The sequence below is a fragment of the Ovis aries genome, chromosome 16, assembly GCF_016772045.2.
Source record: "Ovis aries strain OAR_USU_Benz2616 breed Rambouillet chromosome 16, ARS-UI_Ramb_v3.0, whole genome shotgun sequence".
Lineage (NCBI taxonomy): Eukaryota > Metazoa > Chordata > Mammalia > Artiodactyla > Bovidae > Ovis > Ovis aries.
Window position 1 is genome coordinate 24014166 of NC_056069.1, and position 18815 is coordinate 24032980.

Here is an 18815-nt window from a genome sequence, read left to right on the forward strand (position 1 = left end):
CACATGACCTGTAAAACATCACTGTTACTTGACTTTAGGAGCATGGGAATGAACACGTATACCTAAATACCTACTCTGTGCTGGGTATCTTACCTAATTTTCTTATATAATCTTCAGAACAATCCCATGATGTAAATCTTATTATTCTAAATTTACAAATTAGAAAACTAACATCAGAGGTTAAGAAATTTACCCAAGACTGTAGTTAGGAAAAGCACTGTCAGTATCTGAGCTCAGGTCTGAATACAAAGCCCCAGCTCCTTCCACTAGACTATGTACTCTGCAGAAAAGCTACTAATTGTTTTCAAAGCCCTAAGGCTAAACCCCTTGCTCATCAGACTAGATAATCCAAAGCAAAATCCCACGTACACCACCAACTTAATCATACACTGTTTGTGCTTACCTCATGTGTACACCCTTCGACAGTTTCAACTGACTGTACCTTGACTCTGGGCATCAGGTCAGCCAAACTTAAAAAAAAATTATTAAAATTACATTAAAATATTGATAAATTACTGAGAATTATATAGGCTGAGAATTCAAAATGATCAGCTAGCATCTCTTACTACAAATACAAAACAAAGAGACTCCACATAATTATTTAAAGAATTATGTTAACTTAGTTCCAGTGACTATTTTAAATAAAAAGTACTTCTACAAAGCATCATCATTACTTCAAAACACAAAGATGCTTATAAAAACCATTACATGATAGAAAGTGTAAAATAAACTAGCCTAATACAGATGTTGTTATTTTTAAGTGTTCCTTAGTCTCATCAGAATCCTAGGTTTTATTCATCTAGGTTCTCTGTTTAGACTCTTAAAGGACATGACTGTGGATAAATTAAAGAAAAATAGATGTATTTCTGCACAAGATTTATTATCCTCTCACTGACTGTACTTTTGTTTTTACTTTGAATCAATAACCACACTTTGGGTAAAACTCAAGGGTTACTACAAGACGCAACAATGACTTTAAATTATCAATATTATTTTGTAACCTATTCCATTAGCTTGGACAAACAGTGCATCTTAAATGTTTCAGGGACACATCTATCACCATCTATAGTACCTACTTTTGCTAGTCACAACAGCTAACTGGTTAAAAAAACAAACAAACAAACAAAAAAAAAACACTGGAGTAAATCTTCCACTGTAGTGCCAAGCTAGAATACGGCAAACAAGGAGGGAAAAGCAAAGTCAGGATCATCATAACAACAGGAAACAAGTCAACCTAAGAAACTAGCATCAGTATCGACAAAGTTTCAACTTTTGAAAGGAGAGAAACATCAACTATTTCAACCTCAGATACCCATGGGTCTCCCTCATTGATAGCAGTCTTAAGATTCATAGCCACTCTACTGCTGCACGCAAGAGTGAAAATCTAATTCCTCCTACTGCTCCTTCTCAAGTGAGTTTTATTCTTTCCTTTTATCCCACACTTCCAGTGATCCTCTTCTTGAGACATTAACAAATAAATGAAACGTGTCATTTCTTCATTTTAAAAAATCAGGCTTCAGGACTTCCATGGCGGTCCAGTCGGTGGAGAATCCACCTTCAGAGGCAGGGGACACAGGTTCGACCCCTAGGTCTGGGTAGATCCCACACGCCATGGAGCAACTAAGCCTGTGCACTGCAACTACTGAGCCCGCATGCTGCAACTACTGAAGCCCGAGTACCTAGAGCGCTTGCTCCTCAACAAGAGCAGCCACCGCAATGAGAAGCCAGTGCACTGCAATGAAGAGTAGCCCCTACTCCAACAACTAGAGAAAGCCCACACCCAGCAACAAAGATCTTGTGCAGACCAAAAAAAAAAAAAATCAAGCTTCAAGACTCTTTCTTGAAATTGGATTCAAAAGTATTAAAAATCTTTCTTTTCTATACTGTTTTCCATTTCCCAAAACACAGATAAATATCTTAGTTTTATGTCTATTTGAGTATATAAAGAATATTTACCTTCATTTTTCTAATTCAACAAACACATTCATTAAGTAACAACATATAAGCAACTTTCAAAACTTCAGGTAACTACCCATCCGGAGTTACCAACATTTATGACAGTGGAAATACTACCTTAAATCTTCAGTTATTGACTCTTCCACCCTGGGTTTCTTTCCAAAAATAGGTTCATCAACACCCTCGAAGTCTGCATCTCTCTTGTTTTTTCCAACATTAGTTGACTCTGATTGTAATTTACCATCAAAACATTTTCTGAAAAGTAAAGAGGTTAGAATGAATTCTGAAACAGCACTTATTACTTTAAGGGCAACTCCCATATAATATTATCTTTGTAAACTATACACTATTACCAGAAAAAGTCACATAAATAGATGTTACAAACCAAAACTGGCTAGAGCCCAGAATACTCTAATTTTAACTAATAAAACTGAACATTACTCCTTTTTCATTTCATATTTTCTTGGAAATTGTTTTTAAAATATTTTGCAACAACTCACATTAACATAACTGCTGCTGCTGCTAAGTCGCTGCAGTCGTGTCCGACTCTGTGCGACCCCAGAGATGGCAGCCCACCAGGCTCCCCCGTCCCTGGGATTCTCCAGGCAGTAACACTGGAGTGGGTTGCCATTTCCTTCTCCAATGCGTGAAAGTGAAAAGTGAAAGTGAAGTCGCTCAGTGTGTCCTACTCCTAGCAACCTCATGAACTCCAGCCCACCAGGCTCCTCCGTCCATGGGATTTTCCAGGCAAGAGTACTACTAACACAATATTCTTATAAGTTATAAAACACTGTTATACATTTACATGAGCACTTTCAATAAACATTTAATGCTTTTCTAATGGCATAGTATCAATATTTTGGAGAAAAAAATTTTTTATGTGGTTGGATTTACTGGTTAAAAGTAGTGACAATCAACAGTGCTTGGTAGATTGGACATCCATAGGGTAATTCAATCTGACCCTTCTGCTCATTTACACAAAAATCAATATAGATACTAGATCTAATTGTAAAAGGCAAAAACAACAAAGCCTCTAGAAGATAAAACAAGGAAACTATCTTTATGCTTTATTAAACAACATAAAATTATAAACCAAAAAGTAATTCTGATGAATTTGGACTGCACCGAAACTAAGAGCTTCTGTAAATCAAAAGGTACTATTAAGAGAGGAAAGAGGTGGGGAAGAAAGGTGGGAAGGGGGCTCAGGATGGGGGACACATGTACACTCATGTCTGATTCATGTCTATGTATGGCAAAAACCACTACAATACTGTAAAGTAATTAGCCTCCAATTAAATTAATTTTTAAAAAAGAGGAAAGACAAAGTGGGAAAAAACATACATATAACTAACAAAAGGCATATGTATCTAAAATACTGGAAGACTACAAATTTTAAAAGATAACCCAATTTAAAAATGAACAAGGAGATCAACCTTGGGATTTCTTTGGAAGGAATGATGCTGAAGCTGAAACTCCAGTACTTTGGCCACCTCATGGGAGGGATTGGGGACAGGAGGAGAAGGGGACGACAGGGGATGAGATGACTGGATGGCATCACTGACTTGATGGACGTGAGTTTGAGTGAACTCCAGGAGTTGGTGATGGACAGGGAGGCCTGGCGTGCTGCAATTCATGGGGTCACAAAGAGTCAGACATGACTGAGCAACTGAACTGAACTGAAAAGACTAGAACAGGCCCTTCATAAGAGGATATCCAAATCACCAATAAGCATATGAAAAGAAGCTCAGAAACCATTAATTATAGGAAAATGGAAATCAGACTATACAGTATCACAGGCTCTTAAATTTTAGATCTCAGAATCCTTTTCCAGTCTAAAAGTTATTCAGTATTCCATGGAATTTTGTTTATGTAGTCATATCTATTGATAGTTACCATATTAACTATTAAAACTGAAAAAATTTTAAGTTTAGTTATTCATTTTAAAATGGCAATAACTATTAGAAGTTAGGGCTTCCCCAACGGGTCAGTGGGTAAGGAATCCGCCTGCAATGCACAGAGACACAGGAGACATGGGTTCAATCCCTGGATGTGGAAGATCACCTGGAGAAGGAAATGGCAACCCACTCCAGTATTTTTGCCTGGAAAATCCCATCAACAAAGGAGCCTGGCAGGTTCCAGTCCATGGGGTTGCAAAGAGTTGGACAAGACTGAGCACAAGGCAATGCTGAGGCATAACTGACCTATTATAAGTTAATATAAATAACATTTCGACAGAAAATAAGTATTTCCCCAAAAAGATTTAAATGAGAATAATGGCACTGTTTACTATTATTCCAAGTCCCTTTAATGTCTAGCTTAATAGAAAGCAGCTGGACTCTCATCTATTTCAACTTGTGATATGGTTTTTGCCTTAAGAATATGAAGAAAAATCCAGTCTCATATAGTTGAAAAGGAGCAGACTTTTCAGATAACTGGGAATATTCCTCTGACCCCATATCAAAATTTAATCGTACTTTGAAAAGTACTGCTAGAGCTACACTCAAGAATTTTACAATGTTGAGCAAAAGCTAGACACAAAATAACATATATGAATCCATTTACATTATGTCTACAAACTGGAAAAAAAAAAGGTAACATGTGGTTATCATGTTAGTCACTTTTCGGGGGGAAAAAGAGGAGGGATTTCTACAATATTCTACTTTTCATCCCAAATGGGGTTACATTTGCATGTTCACTTTAGAAGAATTTGTCCCATGACTTCCACACCTTTCTTACATGTTTTATTTCAATAGAAAAGTTTAAGAGCCAATGAATACTAGTATTGATCTATATGCTATAATCTTTCTATAACAAGTTTATTCTTTGATGCTTAGCAAAACCTGAAATACATAAAACATCTCACTCTCAATTTAGTGGAATAGGTATTGATAGTTATCCCATATTACTTACATGAATCTCCTTAGGACAAGCCATTAACATCTTTGGCTTTCAGTAAAAGAAGACATTTAAATGACAATTATGATTCCTCTAATTTTAACATTTTATTATTCGGTCTGAATTAGTAAGCATCAACCAAACCACTGTAATAAAAACCTACTAGCAGTTAATGATAAGTATAAACCAAAGAAATATAGTTCCTATACCTTTGGGAAGTTTAAAACCTAACTTCATGATGGAATATTTTCCTTCAGAAGAGTTCCATTATTCTTTAACATTGTATTTTTATCTAAACAACTGAATCTGAAGCTAATCAAGTCTCTACATCAGTACTGTTTAAGATATATACATGCAATTACCGATGTAACTTTAAATTTCTAGTAACCATATTAAAATAGTTTCAAAAGAAGCCAATTTTAATATATTTCATTTAACTTCAAATATACTACATATTAAAATTTCAGTATATAAAAATAAAAATGAACTACTGGATATTTTTTATATCAAGTCATCAAAATACAGTGTATATTTTCAATTTATAACACATCTCAATTCTGATTAGCTACATTTAAGTGCTCAACAGCTACTGGTAGGTAGTAGCTATTACTGCAGTCCCCACTTATCTGTGTTTTTGTTTTCCAAGGCTTCAGTTACCCTGGGTCAACTGAGGTCCAAAATATTAAATGGAAAATTACAGAGGTAAATTATTTGTAAGTTTTAAACCGGACACCTTTCTGAGCAGCATGCTGAAATCTTGTGCATTCCTGCTCCATCCCACATGGGACACGAATCATCCCTAGGCCCACAGCATCCAGCTTGCTAGTCACTTAGTGTCTAAGTTCTCAGATCACTGAACTGGTATGGCAGTGCTTGTGTTTAAGAAATTCTTGTTTTACTCAATAATGGCCCCAAGCTGCAAAAGTAGTGATGTCGGCAATTTTGAGAGCCAAAGAGAAGCTGTCAAGTGCTTACTTTAAGTGAAAAGGTGAAAGTTCTTAACATATATATTGATATAATTATTTTATTATTAATAAGTTTAATCTCTTATCATGCCTAATTTATAAATTATGCTTTCATAGATAGTATTACATTAAAAAAAAATACTACATACACGTTTTGGTACTCCCCAAGGTTCCAGGCATCCACTGGAGCTCTTGGAACCCATCCCACTCAGATAAGGGATTGTTCAGTTGCTAAGCCACGTCCCTATGGACTGCAGCATGCTAGGCTTCCCCGTCCTTCACCATCTCCTGGAGTTTGCTCAGACTCATGTCCATTGATCCGGTGATGCTATCCGACCGTCTCACTCTCTGTCGGGGCCTTCTCCTCCAGATACGGGGAGGGGACTACTATACATTGGATAGTTTAGCTCTATATATAAGGACAGTTTGTAGTAAATAATTGAGGATAGAGAAGCTAGTTAAATGATAGTATAAGAGCAATTTTAGGATGTGAGAAACCATACAGGGCAAATGAGCTGGTTTCTCCTCTCATCTACACTTCCAGAAGAAATCAACAGCATAAGGAAAAAAGAGACTTGTAAAATAAAGGATTTTAGGGATGTAACAGGGGCCTCTCAGGTAGTGCTAGTGGTAAAGAACCCACCTGCCAATCTAGGAGACATAAGAGACTTGGGGTCAATCCCTGGGTGGGGAAGATCCCCTGGAGAGCAGGGCAACCCACTTCAGTATTCTTGCTTGGAGACACCCACAGACAGAGGAGCCTGGCAGGATATAGCCCATTCGGTCTCAAAGAGTGGGACACTGCTTAGCAACTGACCACACATGCATGCATCTTCATAACATCATAATTGCCCATTCAAACTACAGAAATTAATTATTTCTGTTTGGAAAACAACAAAAATCATCTGTCCTTCCTCATTTTCCCTGAAAAGTTATCCAAAACTACTAAACTCTCTAACTCAATGACAGAGGAAGACTTTTTTTTTCTCCTTTCTGTCATTCTTTCTTACATATGACATTTCACATTCTTTGATTGTTCTGATGTCCCTCTAATCTCTGTCATGTGTATGAAAACTACACATTCCCAGAGAAATCTTCACTTCAAACAGTACCAATTCAAGTAACATCCAGATATATACCTTCAGTTCTGGTATTACTTCAAATCCAAATTAAAACTGCCCAATGGATACTTCAATACGGATATACTATCATCACTTCACTTTGCCTTGAGCCAAATTAATTTTCAAATCAAAATCACCTATAAATTTCCCTATTTTTCTTCTTTCTGATATCCAAATTCAAAACACCTCTTTTGACCCCCTTCCATTGTTCTCCTTAAATTAAGCCTGTCAATTTTCTCCTTTACAACATTTTATATCTTCCTTTTTCCTTCCTTCTGTCACCTCCTGAGCCGAAGTCCTTATAATCTCATAGTTAGACAATTTAAATACTTTTTAATTTACTTTTACTATCAGTGCCTTTCCTCTTTAAACATATCAACAAATGCTACCAAATTAATTTTTCTAAACTAACACTCTACTTCTCCAGTTACCAAGTTACATGTTCACTGGGCACACCCTCCCACAAACACTGGGTTTTTTAAAAATAAAAAGTCGTATGCCTGTTATTCAAGGCTCCTCATAATCTAAAACCAATTTATATCCTCTGCCTTATCTCTTGTAGTCCTAAGCAAACACTTCCTCTAGGCCAATCCGTGCTACAAAAAAAAAAAAAAAAAAACAATCTAAGCATCAATAAGGAATCATTTCCTCAACTTAGATGGCTTCTTGCATGTAAGGCTCTCTGGACACCACAAACAGATACCACTTTTCTGAACTTTAATAGCACTTCACTGTACATACAGCTTATTATATTCCAATCTCCTACTCTTTAAAATATGTATCTGTTCCACTTCCTTACTTCAAAAATTCCTTGAAAGTAAAATTATGTCTAACTTAACTCAAGCATCTACTGGGTATCTTCCTCCAATGTCAAGAGTAAATTTTGTTCATTACTAAGGAATCATCTTATTTTAATTGACGTTTCAGGGACCAGTAATTTTTTCGGTTTTTCTTAATGAAATCAAAGCCAGCATCTAAGAATCCAATATATGCTAAGCACTGTTAGGCGCTTTACGCATACTATCTCATTTAATCTTCACCAAAATCCTAGTGGTCGGCGCTATCACCTCATTATGGGCAAGAAAACTCCAGCTTTAAGACTGAATTTCTCTCCCTTCTGCTGTTATTTGCCCTGTCCTCTCCAAGTCACATTTTCTAAGCCTCTTAACCCTTTACTCAACTGGTGATTCGTTTCGTGTATTAAAGGCTCTGTGCCCAGTTGGTGCTGGTGCTGCGGGTGCAGAAGCTAAGAAAAAGCTGCCATGCCCTCACGACCCCACGGGAAGACTCAGGCAGGAGCAGAGTCAGGCCTCATGCCCGCATCAGGGAATTGCAGGGCCAGGAGCCGACGCTACCTGCGGTCACCGGGAAACGCCAAGACCCAGCCTCCTCAAACCAACATTCTTCCTCACTCTTCATTTTTCTCAACCCTCTTCACTTCCCTACTCCAATCATGTACACCCTACACCCACCCCGCTTCTCGAGGTCTTCAAAAGACAGTACGATTTTCTTCCTTTAACACTGGGGTCATCTTCCTTACCCGGTCTTTTCTGCAGACCCTGGCGGACCCTTCCATTTCCCCTTCTCCTTTTCTTTGTCTTTTTTGGCTCCAGGAGCCGTGGTCGAGTCGTCCTCGAACACGCTGAAGAGCTCATCCCCGAAAGCGTCAGCCATCTTTCGAAGCGGCGAGACCCAATTTCCCTCCTACCCACAATGCTCCGCGACCGCACCGACAGTGACGACAGTGAGGCTAGGAGACGCCTCAACGGGGGCCCGCAAGTGATAAAATTAGTGGAGTTACACAGTCGCCGAGACTCCTTCCACGCTTCCTTTTTCTTCTCTGATCTTTCCTTTCCTTTCCCACTGGCGGAGGAACAACTCCGTGACTAAGAAAGGAGATCAGCTAGGATTCCCAGCAAGCCACAGACACCTGTGGGGCGGAGAGGAGGCGGGATCTTGGTGAACCCGACCAATTACGAAGCAGCGGTCGTCCAGGCCCGAGAAGCCCGGATTGAGGGCGCAGGGTGGCGGCGTGGGACCGGGGGAATGTGAAGATCTCTTGGAGGCCGTACGGGAGTGGTGCCGGCAGCTGGACAGGGAGGGGTCTTCTGCCACAGCTGCAACATGGGTGGCAAGAACAAGAAACACAAGACGCCGGGGGCCGCGGCGGTCCGGGCTGCCGTGTCTGCTTCCAGAGCCAAGTCCGCCGAGGCCGGAGCTACCGGGGAGGCCCAAAATAAGCCAGTGTCCAGGCCGGCCCCAGCCGCGGCTGCCAGCACCAGGGAGCCCCGGGTGAAGCAAGGTACGAATGATTAGGCCCCGGACTCCTCCGGAGCCTCAACTACCAGTCCCGAGGGAGAACCTTTCGCACGTGGGCAGACCCTCGATCTTAAAATTTATTTCACATCCCGAGCTGCTGTCTCCCCATCTGGTAGCCTTGTTTTAGATTAGTGTAGGCTGTTCGGGCCTTCAGAGTTCCGACGGTAGCGTCCCCCACCTAACCTCCATTTGCCTTGAGAAGAAACAAAAAAGATTTGCATTAGCTCTTGTTTGTGCAGGGATCAGCCCTGAGCCGCCTTCTAAACTAGCAAGGCGAATGCAGAGTTGTTAACCTCCCAGAGCCAGACCCTTTTCCTCCTTATTTCTCAGACCATTTTCAGCCACGATGTAGCGTTTCCACGTGTTATGGAAAAATCAGTACTTAATAAGAATTTCAGCACTTACACCCCGAATATGGTTATAATCTATTGTAAAAAGTGTCATCGATCTTTACCGCAGCAATGCATTTTTGCTTCTTGTGCATTTTGGTTTGATAACTCATCTTGGAGATTGCCAGTTCTGGCTTCAGATCAACGGGCCTCTTTTACAGCTGATTTCAAAAGGTGGAAATAGTTATACGCTATTTTGTTCTGCTTAGCGTGTTTGCTTGTTCTTACAGAAATATTCGTCCAACAAATATGTATTGAAAACCTCCGTGTAAGGGGATGAGCAAAATAAATAAATCACCACTCTTGGAGCTTGCCATTCTAATGGCAGTAGTTACACAAACATTGCTTTATGATTGTTAAGTGTCACTAAGAAAGAGAACTTGACAGGGTAATCTGATTTTAACTGGGAAAAAGGAGCACTATTGGATGGTGTCTTTGAGAAAGTGATGGTATAGGGGGGATGGATTGGTATTAACTCCATGAAAAATGGGGGGAATAGTATTTCTGTGCAGGAAGGAACACTACTTGCCAAGATCTTGAGTCAGGAAAGAGCATGGGCCTTTGAGATACTCAGAATGTAAGCATTGCCTAAGGAGGAAAGGAGATGAGACTGAAGTAGGCAGGTAACAAACTTTCACTTAGATGAATAATAATTCTTTGTCCTGCAACTTATCATAATATTTTAACTACAGAATTGCTATGCCTGCAATTGGAAATGTATAGTATTTTTCCTTGATGATTCTGTGGCACTTTTACTCTGTGAATCAGCCTCTTCTTTTCATGCTATTCCTCTGAGTTCTTTGAACTTTCTAATAGTCATTTGTTGTGTTCTTTGGCTTCGTAGTCCCCCAGCCCCAAAATGTGACAGTTGCTGAACATGTCAGTCTAACAGTATGATTCCCTCTCCAGCCCTTCCAGAAGAACTCATCTACTTCCGTTACTTCTAACTTTTCCTGTGTAGGTGACTCCACAATCAGCACGTCCAGTCGTGGTCTTTATTCCAAGCTCAAGTCAGCCATTTCTACACTTACTTGGAGATCTGGCCCTGTTTTGCGAGCATGTCAAATTTAATAACATGGCTAATTACTCTCTCCCAAACTAGCTTCTCCTGTGACTTCTTTGTTTCTGTTTTTCCATATTCCTCTTTATTCAGTGTTGGAGGTTATATTTTTATGCCTTCCTTTCTTCACATCCAATCAGTTCTCAAGCTCCATGTAGTCTTTGTTTATTTGTCTTCCTTATATGCCCCTTTTCATATACTATTCATACCTCATTTTAGGCACTCATGAATTTCTGGAGTATGAGCGCAGCCTTCTAATGGATCTCCCTAGCTGTGTTCTTTTTTCCTCCTGCAGTCTGTCCTGCGTAAAGTATTGGATTGATCTTCAGAATCACTGCATTGGTTATATCACTTCCCAAGTTATTCTACAGCATTTTTACTGACATTGTGATAAAGTACCAACCATTCAGCTTGTATCTAAGACCACCCTTTCTAGCCTTACTAGTTCTTGTATTGTGTGTGTATGCTCTGTCATGTCCAACTCTTTGTGAGCCTGTGGACTATACCCCACCAGGCTTCTCTGTCCATGGCATTTTTCAGGCAAGAATACTGGAGTGGGTTGCCATTTCCTCCTCCAGGAGATCTTCCCAACCCAGGATTGAACCCAGGTCTCCTGCATCTCCTGCTTTGCAGGCAGATTCTTTACTACTGAGCCACCAGGGAAGCTAATTCTGGTATTCACCTATAACACTTTCTGTGTTTTCACTGCCCCAAATTCAGCTTTCTGCGTCCTTGTGTTTATTCTTGCCATTTTCTCTTATGGAATGACATCTATCCCTAACACTATCTATCAGAATTCTGTAATACCCACCTCAGATAGCAACTACTTTTTAAATTCTTCCTATCCCCACAGCTCGTGTATCATTGTTGTTTGAATCATTCTTTTTGATATTTAGATCTGAGGAATTACATATTTTATCTGTCCTACAAAATTATAGGAGGTAAGAACTGTTTCGTGGATATGTATTAATATCCCTCAATCTCTACTCAAATGTTCTGAATATAGTCATCCAAAAAATTTCTTGGATAAGTGGCAAGGAAAACTCAGAGAAATTATTAAGACCAAGAAATCGAGAGAACATGAGAAGTTATCTACCAAATCTGTAGAGAATTTCATGTAATCATAAATCAATATCTGTATATATAGCAGATAAATAAGATGTTGCAATGTGATTGCCAGTTTATTTTGTTTGTTTTCTTTTTTCTGTTTGGGTATTTTTATATTGTATATAATAGGCTTACCTGGAAGAAAAAGTGACAAAATACACAGAAAAAATTATCTCTAAACTCTTTTTTGTTCCTAATGTAAATGTTAGTATTTTACTCCCCTTCCATCTCTCTCTGTCTTTTCAAACAATTTGAAGAATTGTACATAGCATATGTCCTCAAAATTGAACTCTCATCTACAGGTAGAGATTGACTAGTGCTACAGAATAGTTCTTGGCACAGTTCCAGGTGTTCTTCCACTTCTGTTTTTTTCATTTCTTTTGTTCATCAAATAATTCTTGAAGAGCTGCTATGTGCCAGGCAAGATTTGAGGAACAGAGGATACCATAAGAACAGAACAGCCTGAGATTACTGCTTATATGACTGAAGGTTGGTGGAGGCTACTTACAACCATAAGGCTTGTGTTTATGAAAATTATTAAACCTAGTTGAGACTTAAAATCTTTAGAGGGAAATAAGACAAGGGGACTGATGTCTTGAATAAATTCATGAAAGCCATTATAAATATCTTTTAGGGTCACCAAAATAAAACAGAAAAAGTGCCGTCAAAGGAAACAGTGACTTGGTAAAGAATAAATCAGTGGTACAGTCTGTTTGATTTAGAGCAGAGATGGCTTTTTTGAGGAAACCTGCTGAGATGATTTGTAGGAACCAACTGTTACATCTGGAGGAAGAGTGAGGCTTAGGGAACAAAGGTGAAGGCCCAAAGGTGGGAACTTGAAATGAAGCAGTCAGACAAAGTCTGTGTGGGTGGAGTGAAAGAGCGGGGACTGGTGTTGGTATTAAATGGGGAAGAGACCTTAGCTAGGATTAGTCAGGTAGCTGTGGCTCTGTGGATTTCCTCAGACACCCTGACTGCTTCGATTATGTCAGCTAGCTCTCATTTATTCTCCAGATACTCTGTAGTTCCCCTTTATAGCTTCCTTGGATAATTAATTGCTTAATTACTTCATCAGAATAGCACTGTGAGGACAAGACTGGGTCTTATTCCTGACTGGATCTCTTGGCTGGTTTGGATGCTCTTGCAGATGTGTGCTGTTGGTCAGAAGGGAGCCAGGGTGCCTCAATCCGCCGATCACCAGCATCAGCATCTCACAGTGAATGTCTCAGTGTTAGTAGATGGTTACAATCACTGTATGATGTAAAATGCAATACTGTGTAAAAGGAATATATTCTAAGAGTATTGGGCAACAGGAAACTGGTTCTGGCTGATGCCTCTTCTTCCTCACTGAATCATCTTGAGGAAATTACTTAGTTTTTCTGTGCTTCAGCTTTAATAAGTATTTCTGAGAGCCAGTAACATAAGTTCCATTGTCCATGTATAGTCATTATAGATTGAAATCCTTAGTGCATTTGCCTTGAAGATACGTACTGCACACTAACTTCCTTATTTCCAGTCAAATTTCCAGTAACTCCCTTCTTCTGAAACAAAACCAAAACTTGGAGAAGGATTTCTAAACAGCAAAAAAGGTAACTGTCATACATCTTACGCAGGTTACTTGGCAAAAGAATGGGGACCATTTTTATTGCACGGCCTGTTGACTTAGGATTGTATTTGAAAGTAGGGTTACTCATGTCCAAGTTTTGATATCTCTTTTCTTCTGGTGCCATCAGTTTTTCCTAGGTAACAGATTAGAATTTGGGACTGGGGAGCTGTTAGGTTTCCATTCTGAAAGTTGGCTGGCTGATAGGAGAGGACACCAAATTAAGAGTCTCAGAGAATTGGGTAGGCTCTGCAAGCCTGTTGGCACAATAATAGGTATTTATAATAAGTATTACATCATGAAATGCTTTGAATTTTGCCTATTGTAGTATTATTATGGCAGGAAGTGTAAATACATTTTAGAAGGATTTCTTTCAGATTGTTTTAAAATGCATCTCAAATTTTGGAATTTTTATTCGTACTGATTAAAAAACATTTGTTAGCATGTTTTAGGAAGAATTTGAAAATGAAAGGGCCTTACTGGTTAACTTGATTTAATTGGTAATATCCCTAGCATGATCTCATTATTACTTCAGTTTCTCAGAGTATTGATTAAAATGAAAGCACACCATTTTCAGAGACCCTGACTGACACCCAGGGAATGCACAGCAGTATGATTGTTCATTCCCCTCTTGATGTTCTGGGGACTTAGATCTTCTTTTATTTGCCCTCTGAAAGTTTGCAGTATAAACTGACCTCAAGCAAGTGATATGATTGGATGTTTTAGGTGCAATACTTGGAGGAGGCAAATGAGAACTGACTGCAGTCTTCAATTCACTAAAAAACAAAACCAATCTAGGATCTCCTGATGGTCCAGTGAATAGAACTTGGCATTTTCACTGCCAAGTTCAATTACTGGTTAGGAAACTAAGATCCTGCAAGTGGTGTGGCACTGCCAAAACAAGAAAGAAAATAAAGCAAAACTTACTAAAGGAATTTACAATCTTACCTCTGACAATAACACGTCAACCTTGAACTGTTTCTCAGTATTCTCTCGGTAATGAAACATCCATCTGTAGAAAAGGTTAATGGTTGGGGGTCGTGGCGGGGAGGGGTTGCCTCTGCATGGGTTTAGGGATTTATTAGTATGCTAAATTTGTGAATGAATTTACTACAACTGGTAAGACTCCCAGAAATGATTAAAGACTGCTGATATGATTGACATTAGTTTATGAACAAGGTTACTAGGATTAAGGTACAGTCTGAGACTAAAAGATGAGGAAAACCATACTATACCAGAATTCTTATTATCTTTTAACATATTTACTAGTGTTTTAAAATGAACAACCTGCTGTAAGTCAACAGAGACTAAAATCCTTGAATTTAAAATTATAACAAGCAACTCTTTAATGTTAGGTTTCTCCAAGTGAAAAAAAATTCTTGTTTTAAGATTTATAAAAGCAGAGTAACTAGGTTTTGTACTAGGATTATTTTTATATAGCTGTGGTCTCAAAAGTGTGCTCAGGGGATCCTGGGGAATTATTGAGACCTTTCTAGCCAAGGCTTAATGAGATCAAACTATATTCATAATCTAAAATGTTATTTGTCATTTTCATTTATATTTTCTCACTAGTGTACAGTGACTACTTGATGTGTAATGTTATAGAAGATTAAATGTGGAAGCTAGACATTAAGAGATTTGCAAAAGTAGAGAACAGTTTTTTTATCTAATAAAAAAACTTTTCATAAAAGTAATACTTATTTTAACACATAGTAAAATTTATTTTCAATGAATTAATGTTTTTAAACTTTTCTCTTTTATCAATATGTGATAAATATCACTATTATAACCCACATAAACAAAAAGTACTTGGGATCTTTAGTCATTTTTAAGAGAGAAGGAGATCATGAGACCAAAGTTTGAAAGTAAAATTTATTCCTTCCTGGTTAGTCATTGTTAGAAGACTGATAACATACAGTATTTCTATTGACTGGAACAGACTTGACAACTATAGCAGATTCAGTAGTGTTCACCCAAACATTCACGTCTACCTGGAACCTCAGAATGTGATCTTTTTTGGAAAAAAGATCATTGCAGATGTAATTGGTTAAGGATCTCGAGATGAAATCATCCTGGATTTAAGGAGAGCCCTAAGCCCAGTGACTAGGGTCAGAGAAAGGAGAGGGAGACTTGGACACAGACAGAAGGAATAAGGCCGTATGAAGGCCCATTTTAGGAGCGAGACAAGCAAGCCAGGAAACACCTGGGATCGCCAGAAGAAGGAAGAAAAGAGTTACCTAGAGCCATCAGGTGAAGTATGGTCCTACTGACACCTTGATTTTGGACTTCTACCCTCCAGAATTATGAGAGAATGTTTCTGTATATTCAGCCACCAAGTCCATGATAATTTGTTTCAGGACCCTTGGATACTGATACAGCAACCTTGTACTCAGCAGGAGACATGATAGGTGCTCCCACTTCCTTTTTCTGTTCAGAGTTACCCATCTTCTCTGCCAGGAATCAAATATCCTCTAAGAGGTCTTCCTTCAGCTAACTGCTGAAGCATTTGCATTCGGTGAGAAACTAGTTAACCTAGAGAATGCTTAACAGCATAAAATGGTTTCGAAAGTTGAGCAGTATTGCTGCCTTCTGGATTGGGTTATTTGGTAAAGTGGAAAAGAGTTGAGATCAAATATTTAATATTTAGTGATCTTTAGACAAAAATTAAAATAGTGTAATGGATGTTGATCATTAAATTACCTTGACTATTTATTGTCTGTTATGTATAGGTCCGAAAATTTACAGTTTTAATTCTGCAAATGATTCTGGTGGTCCTGCAAATCTGGATAAATCTATTCTGAAAGTGAGTACCCACGTTTTGAGTCATTCCAAGAAATGTTACCTTAAAAAAAAAAATGTAATGTACTCTTAAATGTAAGCAAATGATGGGATATTTTAAAATTTGTAAATAGTACAATAATTACTCATCTATATGAAATAAAAAGTGAATCATACTTTTTATGGTAAAAAGTATATGATAAAAGTACTTTTCTGATAAAATTAAATCATCTGTTGAGAGCCTCTAAGAAATTAAGGAAGTGCTGGGTAAGGTCCAGACTTATAAGCCTAGCATACACATCCCTTTAGATCTGGCTTGGCATACCTTTCCAGCCTTCTCCATTACACTTCTCCACTTAAAATTTTAGTTCACATCTCATTGTTCCCCTAAATCCCATATGATTCTATGACTCCAAGCTTTTGTCCATAGGCTCTCTGGCTAGAAAGCTCTACTTCCCCTTCTTATGTCTTCTTAATAATTACATGCTGGGTTATAGTTTCTTTTTCTATATGTTTCTTGTGCTAGACTGAATTCCTAAAGTATGTTTTTGTGCATTGCTCATAGTGAGCATTCATTAAAGATGTGACCAAAGGAAGATATATTTGAGGGTAGATGGTTATGTGATCTTAGGTTAAGTATATGGAAACAACAGAAGATAAAATGGCCAGTAGGAAAAAAATTGAAGACAAACAGTGGAAGCCAAAATAGTTTGTGTAATCTAATATTACAATTTATGTTAGTATAAGTTTTTACTTGATTTGCCCCTCTTTTAGCATTGCATCCATTCTTTCAGGCAGTGTGCTTAGGTTGCTTTATATTAAGGCACATTTCTGGGTTCCTTCCCAAATGATTCAGATTCAATGTGTTTAATAAGGCTTAGGAATCTGTCTCTGTGGTGGCAACATAAGGGTGGTCCAAGGACAATGTCATGAAATACATGGCTTCAAGAAGCTTTGTAAAAGGAATTTTGTCTTGCCAGATATTGTTGTTTTTACCATACCTCATTTTTTCTTAAATATGTGATAGGAATGTGATACAATGAATGGTATTCCAGTATAATTGGTGTATCTGATTTCAGCTGAAATTCTGGGCTTGGTTGGTAGGGATATAGAAAACTGATTCCTTCTAATTATTTAATTATTAAATGTTATTTAGTAATTCATCTTCTAATTGATATGATCTTTTTGGTCTCAAAGGTGGTAATTAATAACAAACTAGAGCAAAAAATTATTGGAGTGATAAATGAACATAAAAAGCAAAACAATGACAAAGGAGTGATTTCTGGAAGACTTACTGCCAAAAAATTACAGGTATTTTGCAAACCTTTTTTTAAAGTTACTTATTTTTAGTGCAGCATTAAAAAAAATTTTTTTTTAATTGAAGGATAATTGCTTTACAGAATTTTGTGGTTTTCTGTCATACATCAACAAGAATCAGCCATAGGTACAACCCATGTCCCCTCTCTCCCAGACATCCCTCCCATCTCCCTCCCAACCCCACCCTTCAGCCTGTCGCAGAGCCCCTGTTTGAGTTCCCTGAGTCATACAGCAAATTCCCGTTTTCTATCTGTTTTACACATGATACTGTAAATTTCTGTGTTATTCTCTCCATACATCTCCCCTTCTCCCTCCTCTCCTTCCACCTTGTCCATAGGTCCATTCTCTATGTCTCTTTCTCCTTTGCTGCCCTGAAAATAAATTCATCAGTGCTATCTCTTCAGATTCCATATATGTGTGTCAGTAATGATATTTATATTTCTCTGACTTACTTCGCTCTGTTTTGTCCACCTCATTAGAACAGATTCAAATGCATTCCTTTTTATGGCTGAGTAGTATTCTGTTGTAAATATGTACCACAGCTTTTTTATCCATTCATCTGTCAGTGGACGTCAAGGTTGTTTCCGTGTTCTAGCTATTGTAAATAGTGCTGCAGTGAACATTGGGATACATGTGTCTTTTTCAGTTTTGCTTTCCTCAGGGTATATGCCTAGGAGTGGGATTGCTGGATCACATGGTTTTTAAGCTTTTTAAGGAGTCTCCATACCATCTTCCATAGTGGCTGAGTCTCCAGACCATCTTCCATACTGCCTGTATCAGTTTACATTCCCACCAGCAATGCAAGAGTGTTCCCTTGACTTTTCAACTTCCATTGAAATTTCATGTAGATTAGTTCCATGTACAAAAATGAGAAAGAAGTTGTGCCAGATGTGAGTGTACACATTAAAATAGTGATATGAAAATTACATCCCCCAAATTATGTTGGACTTGTAGTGGGCACTTTGCTTACATTTTCTCTGACACACTAATGCTGGAAGGTATTTTGCTCCATTTTTCAAATGAAGAAATCGAGGCTTAGAAGGATTATATAAATTATAGCCTGAGGTTGTTAATTACTAAATAGCAAAATAAAAAGGGATTCGCTGGTGGCTTAGAGGTAAAGCCTCTGCCTGCAATGAGGGAGACCTGGTTTTGATCCCTGGAGAAGGCAATGGCAACTCACTCTAGTACTCTTGCCTGGAAAATTCCATGGGCTACAGTCCATGGGGTTGAAAAGAATTGGACACAACTGAGCTTTTCGCTTTCAAAATAAAAGGAGTATGAATTTCAACCCAGTCTTGCCCA

The 18815-nt window shown here is 38.3% G+C and overlaps 2 protein-coding genes across 5 annotated transcripts in view; one reads left to right on the forward strand and one right to left on the reverse strand.

Annotated features, from left to right (window-relative positions):
• Positions 1-8638, reverse strand: part of MTREX (Mtr4 exosome RNA helicase) — a 95367-nt gene extending 86729 nt beyond the window's left edge. For both annotated transcript variants that reach the window (XM_004016983.5, XM_060400428.1), the window contains exons 1-3: positions 8478-8638; positions 2074-2211; positions 404-470 (exon numbers count right to left, since the gene is read on the reverse strand). In XM_004016983.5, the coding sequence (XP_004017032.1) occupies positions 404-470; positions 2074-2211; positions 8478-8611 (339 nt within the window). In that variant the 5' untranslated portion in view covers positions 8612-8638. The remainder of the gene's footprint in view (positions 1-403; positions 471-2073; positions 2212-8477) is intronic.
• A 298-nt stretch (positions 8639-8936) lies between these two features.
• Positions 8937-18815, forward strand: part of DHX29 (DExH-box helicase 29) — a 54156-nt gene continuing 44277 nt past the window's right edge. For 2 of the 3 annotated variants that reach the window (XM_004016982.5, XM_060400423.1), the window contains exons 1-3: positions 8937-9239; positions 16145-16218; positions 17391-17504. In XM_004016982.5, coding sequence (XP_004017031.2) covers positions 9062-9239; positions 16145-16218; positions 17391-17504 — 366 coding nt within the window. In that variant the 5' untranslated portion in view covers positions 8937-9061. Of the gene's footprint in view, positions 9240-13328; positions 13402-16144; positions 16219-17390; positions 17505-18815 lie in introns of all 3 variants that reach the window. The other variant, XM_060400425.1, reaches the window with a different exon arrangement.